General features: G+C 43.6%; 1 protein-coding gene across 5 annotated transcripts in view; it reads left to right on the top strand.

The window, feature by feature from the left end:
• adarb1b (adenosine deaminase RNA specific B1b) overlaps window positions 1-12,992 on the top strand; it is a 190,697-nt gene extending 177,705 nt beyond the window's left edge. For 3 of the 5 annotated variants that reach the window (XM_045704425.2, XM_014164287.3, XM_014164284.3), the window contains 5 exons: window positions 43-194; window positions 1,549-1,717; window positions 6,898-7,079; window positions 8,845-9,023; window positions 9,258-12,992. In XM_045704425.2, the coding sequence (XP_045560381.1) occupies window positions 43-194; window positions 1,549-1,717; window positions 6,898-7,079; window positions 8,845-9,023; window positions 9,258-9,434 (859 nt within the window). In that variant the 3' untranslated portion in view covers window positions 9,435-12,992. The remainder of the gene's footprint in view (window positions 1-42; window positions 195-1,548; window positions 1,718-6,897; window positions 7,080-8,844; window positions 9,024-9,257) is intronic. The other 2 variants (XM_014164286.3, XM_014164285.3) reach the window with 2 other exon arrangements.
• The last annotated feature ends 1,095 nt before the right edge of the window (window positions 12,993-14,087 follow it).

Below are 14,087 nucleotides of genomic sequence, written 5' to 3'. Positions count from 1 at the left end.
AACACTTTACACCCCCCCCCCCTTTCACCCTCTGTCACCTAGCAACAACAAAGAGGAGCAGCAGAAGTCCATATTCATGCGCTGTGACAAGCGTGGCTACCGGCTAAAGGACAACGTGCAGTTCCACCTCTACATCAGCACCTCGCCCTGCGGCGACGCACGCATCTTCTCGCCGCATGAGGCCGGCATGGAAGGTATGAGGCGCACCCTCCTCCCCGCTTACCTGTGACAGTAGTAGATGTTACCAAACCTCTTGCTGACCCTTCTGTGCCACAATGTACAACGACGGCATGATTCCTGCCTTCTTCATCAGGTGCATATGTCTGGCTATCCAGCACCTGCGCAATGCTTTTTTTTTTCGATGTGAATGCGTTCTGCCCTTAAGTTTATATGAAGCCTAATTATCTTCTACTCATTGATACATTTGTGATACTCCGTCACATAAACACTAAACACGGAGCAGCATTTCCGACCTTACGCTTCTTGTTCTTAACCGAATGCAATTCGCTGAACTATCTTTTAAATGCAAGGCTTATTGTGATTCACTCATTGATTCCATACGACTGTAAGCTTATAATGCCAATGCCTTAAATTCTGATCGTGTACATATAGGGCCGTCCCATTAGTTTTGGTGGCATGCCATCTTTAGTGACCTTGTCCCATGTGACAGCCAGACTCAATCAACCCCGCACGTCAGCTCAGTCTCCATTCCCCTCACTTAGCTGGCCCGACACATTTTTTTATTTAATCTTACGCTCGTTGAGAATTCCATATCGGAGCTTGTTTATTTTATTCAATTAACTCCTGTATGTTTTCCTCTTATGCCTGGTTTAATTTAATTAGAATTTCATTTCGGATGTCCAAATGCGCGTTACAAACCCATTTCAACAAGTCTATTAATTAGGTGGTCTTTGTCCATGTTTGCTCTCTCTCGCCCTCTCTCTCTCTCTCTCTCTCTCTCTCTCTCTCTCTCTCGCTCTCTGATTACTCACCCCCTTTATATGTCACATATAAATGCTTCTGTCACATTGTTTCCCGGCATATGCAAAAACACAAAAGGAAATACCCTTGTACAATTAGTCAGTGGATTGATTAGGCCTGTTAGCCTTTTGAATTACTTTCCAACATGTAGAAATGCTGTGATTAATACAATGAAGTTGTATTTAAAGTTATTGTCTTTTGTATCCTTTGCACTGTCGAGATGATTTGGTGTCACATGCCCTAGAAGACCACAATGGAAACAAGTATCTTGACTTTTTTGTGTATGTATCCTCAACAATTTTGGTATATGTATCTTTTGCCTGGTGTAATATTTTATGTATTTTAAATTGTCAAATAAAATAATATAAAATCTACTGTGTTAAGAGTGTACAGGCGGCCAGGATTGCTTATATATTGCCTGGTACTGATCATCAATGGCTTATTGACCGCATTCTTGAAAATTTTGATTTTATGTGATACATTTGAAAGAAAATACAGAAACTGACAGAAACTGGTTTAGGGTTAATCCATTCAGCCATCTGTCTTTTCCTTGTCCCCGTCCCACAGACCAAGGAGACCGCCACCCCAACCGGAAGGCACGGGGCCAGCTGAGGACCAAGATAGAGTCTGGGGAGGGGACCATCCCTGTGAGGACCAGCAACACCATCCAGACATGGGATGGGGTGCTGCAGGGAGAGAGGCTGCTCACCATGTCCTGCAGTGACAAGATCGCAAGGTAACATGACCTTGTGTCCCCTTTTGGTATCCTTTTCACCACATATCCTCCTCCAAAGCCAGCAAGATTGTGAGACACCATGTAAAAGTAGGTGGTTCAGTTTGTTTCAATTCAACAATTTAATTGGACATTAAACAGAGTTTATATGAATTTGACTCAAATTCTTGCCCATTATTTGCACTTGGAAGTGCAAATCCTTACAGTCAGTAAGCTGTTGTGGTGGTAGACACAGCTATAGTATATAACCAGAGTTAGGCTATTGGTGTCTGTGTTAAGGTGTCCGTTAGGTTGATATTAGTGCAGGTTGCGGATTCACCCATAAAGCTACGGTGGTGTCTGCCAATGTGTGCCGTGGTAATGTCACGGAAATAGACAGATAAAGAGGTGTCAAGACTTATGAGACACACACACACACACACAGACAGACAAGCTCACACACAAACACTCTGTCTTCCTTCAGTGTGCTGTGACAGCGGGCTCTGGCATATCTACCCGCTACCACAAAGAACTTCACCTACACACACAATAACACACACACACACACACACACCAACACAAGCAAACATATGCACATACACACATATCATGCATTGATGTAGAGTATCTATCAGTCACTTCCACCCATATAGCAGACTCAGCGTTGCCTCTTTAATGCATATGAATCACTGATGTATATTAACCCTGTATTGCTGATTCTATGTATTGGCCAGTGAGAGGCTTTGAAGCGACTCCCCAGAAGAAGCTGGGTCATTTCTAGATCGCATACAGCTTTTGTCAAATGTTGAATTATTTTTTGTATTTTAGATAACCCTAACCCTTTTCCTAACGTTAACCTAATTATCCTTACCTGCTACGTTAATTCTCCTAACCTTCTCTGTAAGTTCTCCGAAACCTGCTACGAAAAGTCAATTTTGACAAAAGCTGTAACCCTTCTAGACAAAACCAAGAAGCAGGTTTTGAATGGAATTCTACAGTATTTCAATTACATTTTTCAAGGACAAAATTACAGGTATTTAAGTATGTTTTTGTTGTAGTAGAGACAGTAACCTTAGTAAATCAAATCAAATCAAATTTATTTATATAGCCCTTCGTACATCAGCTGATATCTCAAAGTGCTGTACAGAAACCCAGCCTAAAACCCCAAACAGCAAGCAATGCATGTGAAAGAAGCACGGTGGCTAGGAAAAACTCCCTAGGAAAAACTCCCTAGAAAGGCCAAAAACCTAGGAAGAAACCTAGAGAGGAACCAGGCTATGAGGGGTGGCCAGTCCTCTTCTGGCTGTGCAGGGTGGATATTATACTTTCAACAAATTATACTTTAAGGAAAATATTTATGTATTTCTTAATCTTTTATTTTTATGTTTAGCTCACATAATAGAATTATGCATTAAGGTGTCTGTAATAGAATAAATGCGGCAAAAACAAATGTTACATTAATAAATGCATTTCTATAGCTTCCAAAATCTTTTTGCAACAGTGGGGAAGTGCCAAGATGGAGGGCCTATTCAAGGGTTTTTCTTTATTTTTACTATTTTCTACATTGTAGAATAATAGTGAAGACATCACAACTATGAAATAACACAAATGGAATCATGTAGTAACCAAAAATGTTTTTAACAAATCAAAATATATTTTATATTTGAGGTTCTTCGAACACTTTGCCTTGATGACAGCTTTTCACACTCTTGGCATTCTCTCAACCAGCTTCATGAAGAATGCTTTTCCAACAGTCTTGAAGGAGTTCCCACATGTGCTGAGCACTTGTTGGCTGCTTTTCCTTCTCTCTGCGGTCCTAACTCATCCCAAACCACAGTCACCCAACCTCAATTAGGTTGAGGTCGGCTAACTGTGGAGTCCAGGTCATCTGATGCAGCACTCCATCACTCTTTCTTCGTCAAATAGGGCTCCCGAGTGGCGCAGCGGTCTAAGGCACTGGATCTCAGTGCTAGAGGCGTCACTACAGATACCCTGGTTCGAATCCAGGCTGTATCACAACCGGCCGTGATTGGGAGTCCCATAGGGCTGCGAACAATTGGCCCAGCGTCGTCCGGGTTTGGCCGGTGTAGGTCGTCATTGTAAATAAGAATTTTTTCTGAACTGACTTGCCTAGTGAAATAAAAAAAAAAATATAAAAAAAAAGCCCTTACACAGCCTGGAGTTGTGTTTTGGGTCATTGTCCTGTTGAAAAACAAATGATAGTCCCACTAAGCGCAAACCAGATGGGATGGCGTATCGCCGCAGAATGCTGTGGTAGCCATGCTGGTAAAGTGTGCCTTGAATTCTAAATAAATCCCTGACAGTGTCACCAGCAAAGCCCCCTCACACCATCATACCTCCTCCTCCATGTTTCACGGTGGGAACGACACATGCGTAGATCATCCGTTCACCTACTCTGCGTCTCACAAACACACGGTGGTTGGAACCAAAAATCTCAAAGTTGGACACATCAGACCAAAGGACAGATTTCCACCAGTCTAATGTCCATTGCTCGTGTTTCTTGGCCAAAGCAAGTCTCTTCTTCTTATTGGTGTCCTTTAGTAGTGGTTTCTTTGCAGCAATTCGTGAAGGCCTGATTCACGCAGTCTTCTCTGAACAGTTGATGTTGAGATGTGTCTGTTACTCTAACTCTTTATTTGGGCTGCAATCTGAGGCTGGTAACTCTAATGAACTTATCCTCTGCAGCAGGTAACTCTGGGTCTTCCTTTCCTGTGGCGGTCCTCATGAGAACCAGTTTCATCATAGCGCATGATGGTTTTTGCGACTGCACTTGAAACTTTCAAAGTTGACTGACCTTCATGTTTTAAAGTTATGATGGACTGTCATTTCTCTTTGCTTATTTGAACTGTTCTTTCTATAATATGGACTTGGTCTTTTACCAAATAGGGCTATCATCTGTATACCACCTCTACCATGTCACAACACAACTGATTGCCTCAAACACATTAAGATGGAAAGAAATTCCACAAATTGACTTTTAACAAGGCATACCTGTTAATTGAAATGCATTCCAGGTGACTACTGTACCCCATGAAGCTGGTTGAGAGAATGCCAAGAGTGTGCAAAGCTGTCATCAAGGCAAAGGGTGGCTACTTTGAAGAATCTCAAATATTAAATATATTTGGATTTGTTTAACACTTTTTTGGTTACTACATGATTCCATATGTGTTATTTAATAGTTTTGATGTCTTCACTATTATTCTACAATACAAAACAAATTATAAAGAAAGAAAAACCCTGGCATGATTAAGTGTGTCCAAACTTGACTGATACTGTAGATGATAGCACTTAGTTTCTAGTAATCCTGTGTATCCCACTTTGTTCAGGCCCAGTCTTATTTGATTCAGGCTATATCAGGGGCAGCTGAATTGATGGGGTCCAACCCAGGTGTTTTTGCAGTCAGCCCACAACCCTGCTCACTGTCCACAGTCAAGGCACAGCTATCTATCCCTCCCCGTTAATGTACGACGCAATCTACTCCATAACTCTCCCTCCTAGTCCTTTCCTCCAATGTTTTTGAGCAAGCATTAATGGCATTGCTATTATACTATGTAACTCTAAAAGTCAAAAGAAAACGAGATGACAGTATACAGGTAGCATGCACACCCTACCAGTCCAGTGTTTAATTGCTATATTGTAATTACTTCGCCACCATGGCCTATTTATTGCCTTACCTCTCTTATCCTACCTCCTTTGCACATGCTGTTTATAGATTGTTCTACTGTATTATTGACTGTATGTTTGTTTATTCCGTGTGTAACTCTGTGTTGTTGTATGTGTCGAACTGGTTTGCTTAATCTTGGCCAGGTCGCAGTTGCAAATGAGAACTTGTTCTCAACTGACCTACCTGGTTAAAGGTGGAAAAAAAGAGGGGAAAAGTGCACTAACGGCTAACCTAGCTCATAGCCCGATTAGAGCAAGGCATAGAAAGTGTCACCACTTTACAGCACAGAACAGACTATCCTCCATTTGTTCTCTACACAACAGGTCCTCTCCTAACCTAACCATTGCAACAAAATGGTGAGGGGGGAAAAAAATGGCCCTCCTGCCATCTCTTCCTGTATGAATGATTAATGACTCAGCGATGGCTATTTATCTAAATGCACTAGCGTTGTTTGACTTAGCCCTGCAATTTCAGTGTTTTTTACACCTTTCTCCTTGGATTACATGGCCTGCCCAGCGGCGCTAAGGTACAAGATGGAGGTCTGGTTTACGGCTCCTTCCCTCCTGTTCCTGGCTCATTAGAAGTGTTACTCTCCAGAGTTGCTTTTTCTTTGATAAAGCAGCTGATTATGAAGGCCCTCAAAAGCCCCAATCACTTGAGCTTTATCGCCACTCTCCCTTCAGAACACTCAAGTGTGTGCGTGTGGTGCGTTGGTGGGGTGTGTGTGTGTGTGTGTGTGTGTGTGTGTGTGTGTGTGTGTGTGTGTGTGTGTGTGTGTGTGTGTGTGTGTGTGTGTGTGCGCGCATGCATGTTTTTGGAAAAGAGCAGTGGTATGTTTTTTGATTGTGCGCCCCAGAGCCTCCATGGCCACTGAGTTTAGCTTCTATCATAAGGGGCAAAATCACGTAAATCAAATAAGGTGGGTGGGTGGAGGGACTGAACAACAGTAATGATACAGTCCAACTATCAACCCCCCCGTTGCATATGGAAGACGTCCCTGCCGGGGGCTACTGGAAAACGAGTGGTCTCCTAGACTCATGTCTGACTGCGATTCTAGTCGGTGGCTTAATTTCACACACTCTCACACACACACTGCCTCGGGTCAGAAGGAGACAGGAGCGGCAGTTATCAAAGCTGTTTGTCAGGGTCTTGTTTCTGTCATCTGGTAATGGTCTGCCTTGTGTGTGTCCTTTTCGAAGTTGTCGCTCTCCAAGGCAATTGGTATAGCTTCATAGAGCATGTGGAAGGAAATGTATGGGAAAGATGGGACGGCTAATGTAACAACATAGAATGTAGGGGGAAATAAATGGAATTGGATCGTTCCGAGTCGGAGCAGCCATTCCTGTGTGTGTGTGTGTGTGTGTGTGTGTGTGTGTGTGCGTGTGTGTGTGCGCGCGTGTGTGTGTATGCGCGTTTGTGTGTGAGTACGTTTTTGTGTCTTTATGCGTGCGCACTTGTATGTACGCGTGTGTGTAAGTGTGTGTGTCTGTACTTATGCGTGTGTGTCCCTCTGCTGCAGATGGAACGTGCTGGGCATCCAGGGCTCTCTGATGAGCTACTTCACGGAGCCCATCTACTTCTCCAGCATCATCCTGGGCAGCCTGTACCACGCCGACCACCTCTCCCGGGCTATGTACCAGCGCATTGCCGACATCGAGGACCTGCCCCAACAGTTCAGCCTCAACAGGCCTCTACTGAGCGGTCAGTACCCTCACCTTTAAACCTCCACTCCTTTACTTCTTTGCCCCCCCCCCCCCCCCCCCCCCCGATACTCTAGCGTCTAGACTCTCATGCGTTCCGGGTCAAGTTCATTTTGGGGGACGCAACAGAACATGTTTTAAAACGTTTTGCAACAGAAAACAAAAATGAGTCTAAGGTAGTCCCTTCCTGTTTCAGTCCCTCCCCGTTTTCACCCGTTTGGTGCTTAATGACCATGACACGGGCGTAGACTCTCATGCCAAGGAACACACACGCTAGACTAACTGAAGTACCACCGCATGCACATTCAAACACTCCGATACTTTCAACACTTTGCTTAGGTGGCTAGGAGGAGGCTAGTTGGCCTCTTGTCTGTTTCCTCACGCTTTCTCTGTGAAGACCAATGCAACCGGACACTGTGACTCCATGGGCAAACCCACAGTAGGCACAAGGGTAAACACCAATCATGTATAAATGTCTACGGTAAATACCCAGCAGGACCATGGGTAATCACATAGATAGGTCTCCTACCGTAGTCTTATTGAAACACTGCAGTTGTCATCTGAGGTGACATTTACTTACCCTTCCTGTGTGAATTTGGATAACTTGATGCCCTTTGTGCCAAATCGGTGGAATCCATGCAACCATTTGTTATAAGGTCAGATCTGTTTAGATACTCTCACAATGTTTATTCGACTCCAGGCTTTTTCTTTGTGATATTTCATTATATATTCCTTTGTCAAGTTGTTTTGTGGCATTTGGAACCGGCTATGCGTTCTACAGCACATACAGCTAAAATAATTTGCATTCCCCCTTCCATCCCACTGTCCAAACCACCTCCTACACCTGTTGTCAGGGTAGGGGCTAAGGCAGGGTGAGGGCTACCTAGTAACAGCATATTGTCCTTTATTTTCCATTGCACAGCGCTTTGAAATGTTTTGCTACGGTGTGCCTGAATGAACGTGGCCCTGATCTCCCTCCAGATCTCACACAATGCAATAGCCGTCCCAACTGGTGCGCTCAACTTCCTTCTCGCCTACCTTACCCCCTCTCCTCTTCCTCCTCCTCTCTGTCCCCTCCGATGACTCCCTGAACTGCAGGTAAAGAGATAATGGGAGGGTTATTAACTTTTTTTCCGCTTTAGGGAGTTTTGCCGTGAAGGAGCTTTGCGCTGTGGACGCTCAGCATTTAGCCCTTTTAAATCATAATCCCCCAGCCAGGCAGCCCAGTGCACTGCAGAAGAGAAAGGAACCGAGGCGTTTAACACCCTCCGCTGAAAGAAGGATTTATGCCTCCAATCTATCTTCTCTCTAGGCCCCTGCTTGGAGGAGCACATGTACTGTAATAGAGGCTTTATCCCAAACACACTCGGTGGACATTGCAGCATCATGTTTTGATGGGTATTTTTTTAACGCTATCTCTGACAGATGCTGCTAGGACAAGGACTGTACAAAGACTTGCGACTTTGACCCGTCGTGCCCTCGCTTGTGGAGCAAAGGCTCGAGTTAACCACGATGAGAAGCCTTCACCAAAACCTGAAGAGTCATATGTTTTCTTTCAGAGCGAATGCCTTGCTCTCAGAAGGATAAAGCGGGCATGAGTCACATTTGCGGTTGGTTAGACTTGCTTGCTTGCTTTTAGAAAGGGGGGTTAACTTTCAGAGTTAATGCCTGGGCTCGTCATTGAATCCCATTGGCTCAGATTTGCGTGCTCACTGTTAGAAGGCAGAGTTAGAGCTGCTGAGTGAAATGGCTATCTGTGATTCCAGGCATCAGCAACGCAGAGGCGAGGCAGCCGGGCAAGGCGCCCAACTTCAGCGTGAACTGGGCGGTGGGCGACCAGGCGCTGGAGGTCATCAACGCCACCACGGGCAAAGACGACATGGGGCGCGCCTCGCGCCTCTGCAAGCACGCCCTCTACAGCCGCTTTATTCGCCTGCACTCCAAGGTACGGAATGGTTCGACACACACACACACACACCACAATGGCTCTCCTTGAATTAGTGTTTATGACTATCAACACTACTCACAGAGGATGTGGGCAGCACAACACATTAAGACCAGCTAAAGCACAGATCAAGTGGTTGTACGTTTATGCACTGTACAAGTTGCTCCTCAACATCCTATTCAAAGTAGTCTTCTGCTTATCTCGACATCTGTTTTGCTCCCCTCCCCACGCCAGTTGTCATCCACACTGAGGATCAAGGTGTCCAAGCCCAGCTCGTACCACGACGCCAAGGAGGCGGCGGTAGAGTACCACAACGCCAAGCAGACGCTGATCAAGGTCTTCCACAAGTCGGGCCTGGGGGCCTGGGTGAAGAAGCCCATCGAGCAGGACCAGTTCTCCCTCAACTCCTGATCGGGCGATTAGGGGGGAACCTCTTCACTCAACCCACCGCACCCCAACCCCCCCTCTCTAGACCTGAGAGAGGCTCTTCGAAACTACCAGCCACTGAGACTTCAAGTGTGTGTGTGTGTGTGTGCGTACATGCGTGTGTGTGAGAAATAATGCACGTGGTTCTGGCCACCTCCCTCCGCTCTCATTCCTCATCGCTGTGACGTCATCACTTGCTGTGTCTGTTTGTTTTAAACCAACTAAAATTCAAATACCTTTTTATGTCCTTATGGAAATAAAAATGTATCGTATTTTAAACTGGAATCCTTTTTAGTCGTTTTTTGTTGTTGTTGTTGTAAGACTTTACATGAGGTTGTCCATATACCATGTAGTTACTATGTAAGTACTTCTGTAACTAGAATGTACAATGATTGGCCGGATTCCATTTCAGTTAAATGTAATTACACTAGGAAGCCCAAATGCCGTATGACTTCATGGTGTATTTTTTTACGTATTGTGAGATTTGACCTTTTCCTTTCCAATTTTATTACATTCTTGCCCCTGTATTAAATGCACATAGGACATGATGCTAAATACTCATCCAAAATGGTGGTTACAGTCATTGAATCATCACTCATTTGAAATATTCTCTTGTGAACATTTTACGCTTATTTATTTGATGACGTTGTTGGTCATTGAAACCATTCCCATTCCTATTCCATACTTGAACAGGGGCCCTGGTGAAGGCTGTCGATGATTCCCCTCGAGTCCTTTGGCCTAGGGAGTTTAGGGGATTGCACGTTTTTTTCTTATTGACTTAAGCCATGGCTTTGCATGGGAACTGTCTCCGAGGTCTGCAGAGCTGATTTGGTAGGGAACCACCAGGATTCTCCTCGAGTGAATTTTGAATGCCAGCATCTTATTTCTGCACAGGCAGCTTCAAATCATTTTTCTCTCTTTGTATGTGTTTGTTTTTGGGGAGGGAGGGGCTTTGTTTTTAGAATTGCAACTTTTTGTTTTTGAGGATTGAAGGATTACACTGCAACTGATAATGACAGGAATGAAGTCTTTCCATCAATGACACTGCATAGGAGCTACATTACACCTTCATAAGCATGAGCCTCATGGACATTATGCATCCATGCCCTGGGCATTTATAAATGCTTATGTTAACAACCTCAGTTTGATATGTCATGGTCATGCTACACAACATAACATGACATAACACATCTTGTGTCAATCTGGGGTTGTTATGAAGGTGTAAAGTAGTCCATATGTCATTCATAGAGAGCTGGGAAGAGCGTATGTCATCATTTAAATACCTTTTAAAGGCCCAATGCAGCCGTTTTTATATCAATATCAAATCATTTCTGGGTAACAATTAAGTACCTTACTGTAAAGATTTCCATCAAAATGGGCAAAAATGTATTTTTAACAAAAAGCAAGAATTTTGTTGGACTGTCTGGAGTAAACTAGTTGTTATTGGCAGAGAGGTTTGGAACTTTCTTTGTTATTGGTCTATTAACCAATTTACAGCATGGTGATGTCACCATGGAAAGCCGAAACTCCCGCCCATGCAAACCTGCTGATTAAAAAGTACTGTGTAGATTGTATTTTCAACCAGCAACTATCAGGAAATAACACTGATCAACATTTTTTCACACTTTTCTAGTGTTAGTTTAATCAGTTGTTGTACAAAATGATATAAAACACAGGAAAAACTGCACTGGGCCTTTAAAGGCAACACGAATGCTGATTGCTCATTGTGTGAGTAAACTTCCAAGGGAACACAAAGAAACGCATGAGAGTTTTTACAAAGTTGAGTTTGGTACCACCCACCCACCAAATGACCAATCTGTGTATGCTCGCTCCAAGTCCTATTGGTCCATATACCTGGGACTCCTATAAGCCCTCTTCTCCACTGTCTGCCGTGTGCTAATCTTTTCTATTTCAACTATTTCTACAACATGATAAACTCTGGATGCCAGTAATGACAACTCGCTACTGTATTACCTGTGTGTTCTCTCTTATAGACTGGTCATATACCTGAATTATCAGCATTGTACATTTGTTTATTATTGAACGTTGTGCGTTGCACTTGATGGCCAGTGACAAACCACAATTTGAACCGACACGCTGCAAAGGAATTGATATGAGATATTCTTTACTTAGTGTATTTTTATATCCAATATATTTGGTTCAAAACAGCAGGGGAAGGTGTTTTGGTTTGAGTCCCAGCATTGTGTGTGTTGTGTGTATGTCTAGAGTGAGGTGAGTGTGTGTGTGCGCATGACACAGCTCGATAAACGTCATAACAGGATATTGGGGATTGCTGTGGAATCTTCACCAAAGAGTATGTCCTTGTGTTTCCCCACAATTTTCTTTTGAGCAACAAAATACAAATTGGGGAATTATTTTTTTAACACCTGTGTTTCTCACACACAAATTGCCGATTTTAAAATATTACAATGTTTTAGTTATTGTACTTTCATTTTACCAATTTTATTTTATTTGTATAAAACGATGGGTTTGTGTTCTGTTGTATTCCAGCTTTGTGATGGAATCTTACTTGTCGGGATCTTTCAGTATTTCTGTAGCTGTTGATTACCAAGGTGTAAATATTGTGAACCTCTCTGATGTTATATTGCTGTGGAATGATGGGGATAGGATTAATACTGGTTAAAAATGTGATGCCTGTGCAACTATTCTTCCTTCGCTGTCTAGTTCTTGTTTCCCCCCCCAGGAAACCACTGGGATGTATTTGATTTGTTTTTGTCCTTTACTTAGAACTCTTTTTTTTTCTTTCTATTTTTTTTTAAAGCTAGTCAGGTTCTTTCACTGCAACGGCCAGAGATTTGCTAGTCATTGTAGAGCAAAAGTCAAATGTCCTTTGTTGCTGTGTCCTTGTGATACAAATGTATGTTCTGAATCATGTACGTCCCCCTATCCCCACCGACAGAGGGGGAATCATGCCACGATGCAGGCCTCAGCCAAGAGAACTGGATCAAGGTCACAAGCAATATAACCCCCAACGTCCCTTTTAATGAGGCCCAACCAGGAACGGGAGCAAAAATAATGGCTCCCCCCCTCTGTTTCCCCCCCTTGTCGTAATCTCTTTATAAACTGACTATCTGAAACTTTCTTTAAAGACTGCCTGCTTCTCTATAGTATGATCCTTATTTTTTTTGACTGCACTAAAGATGTCAATCGATGATGTCATGACACAAACCGTCCCCCAAAATGGACAGGTCGAAACTATTTCCAAGAAACTGAACTGCAACCCTATAGCCTAGTGGTCCCAGTGGTCTATAGTCCCCAGTCGTTTGGTCAAGACGGTCGGCCGCCCTGACCGCGTTGTGATTGGTGACTGTTAGTGGTCCACTCCGGTGGTCAGAGAACTCCTCCTCACCCCACGTCCGCTGTGCAATCTCTACCCGGACCACCATCTTGCATGTGCTCCCACTCTGAAGCTGCACCTAAAGCATGACGACATACTTTTAAATGACTCGTATGTAGAAAAAACGGATAAATAGATATATTAAAATGAGCAAAAAAAAATAAAGAAGACCATAGTTTACTTTCTTTCGCAGAAGTTGTGTCATTCTTTGCGACGTGTGTGTGTGGTTGTATACTGTTGTTGTGCGGAACATATTGAGCCCATGAAACACACAGACTCCTTATCAGCAAGCAGCCTCCCATCTAACCCTTATCTTTCTGCACCATCCCACACTGAGAAGAAACCACACCAGATCTAAAACAAGCTCTATATTTTCAAATAGAACATTGAAAAGAGAGATGGTATTGTTAGATGTTACTCTGTAGTCAGTCAGTCTGTCAATCTCAACGTTCAACAGGATTAGTGGACATGGGCTTTCCTTCCACTTTCATGTTTTACCTACAAATAGCTCTGGAGGTAAGGCAAGGCCATCAAAAGGTGATGCTGAGTCGACTAGGTGTGTATGATGTCTGTCTGTCTCTGACTGTGTGTGTGTGTGTGTGTGTGTGTGTGTGTGTGTGTGTGTGTGTGTGTGTGTGTGTGTGTGTGTGTGTGTGTGTGTGTGTGTGTGTGTGTGTGTGTGTGTGTGTGTGTGTGTGTTCGACCTTGAAGCCCCTGCAGTGGACGGTGGAGATGCTAAAGGTGTGTTTCTGAGTTGCATTCGGTTCCTCCAAAAACAACTCCAAGTCAATGTTGTCCTGTAATAAAATCAACAGGGTAAAAAAAACTGATATGCTTCACTGTTGATGAAAATCAGCATCAATACTTGTTGTGAGTGTGTGGGATATGATTGTCATGATCATATAAAACACAAATATCAAATTCTTACTGAGCCTGTGAAAGCAGATCAAAACATGCCTAATGACGAGCCAAGGCAGTGTACACAAGTAGTCTAAAGGAAACTCTTCCCGTCCTCCATTATTTAGGACTAAGATCAGATTTTTTTTAAATTACTCTCAAAGGCAGCAGTGGCTGGGTGTGGGATTTGGGTTCAATAATCCTTGACCTAAAACCTATACTTGACTTCTTTGTCATCAAGGCTGGGGGGGGGGGGGGTTGTTGGAAAGTTGTTAGTGTCCCCAAACCCCTCCTGAACTGTGTGACCGTGTCTCTGATATATCTTACCTTGTAGAATTGTATTCTCAACATCAAAGCGCTTCAATTTCTTCCATCAGCAAGAG

The sequence above is a fragment of the Salmo salar genome, chromosome 21, assembly GCF_965601325.2.
Source record: "Salmo salar chromosome 21, fSalSal1, whole genome shotgun sequence".
NCBI classification, from domain to species: domain Eukaryota; kingdom Metazoa; phylum Chordata; class Actinopteri; order Salmoniformes; family Salmonidae; genus Salmo; species Salmo salar.
This window is presented reverse-complemented; position numbering and strand designations above follow the sequence as displayed.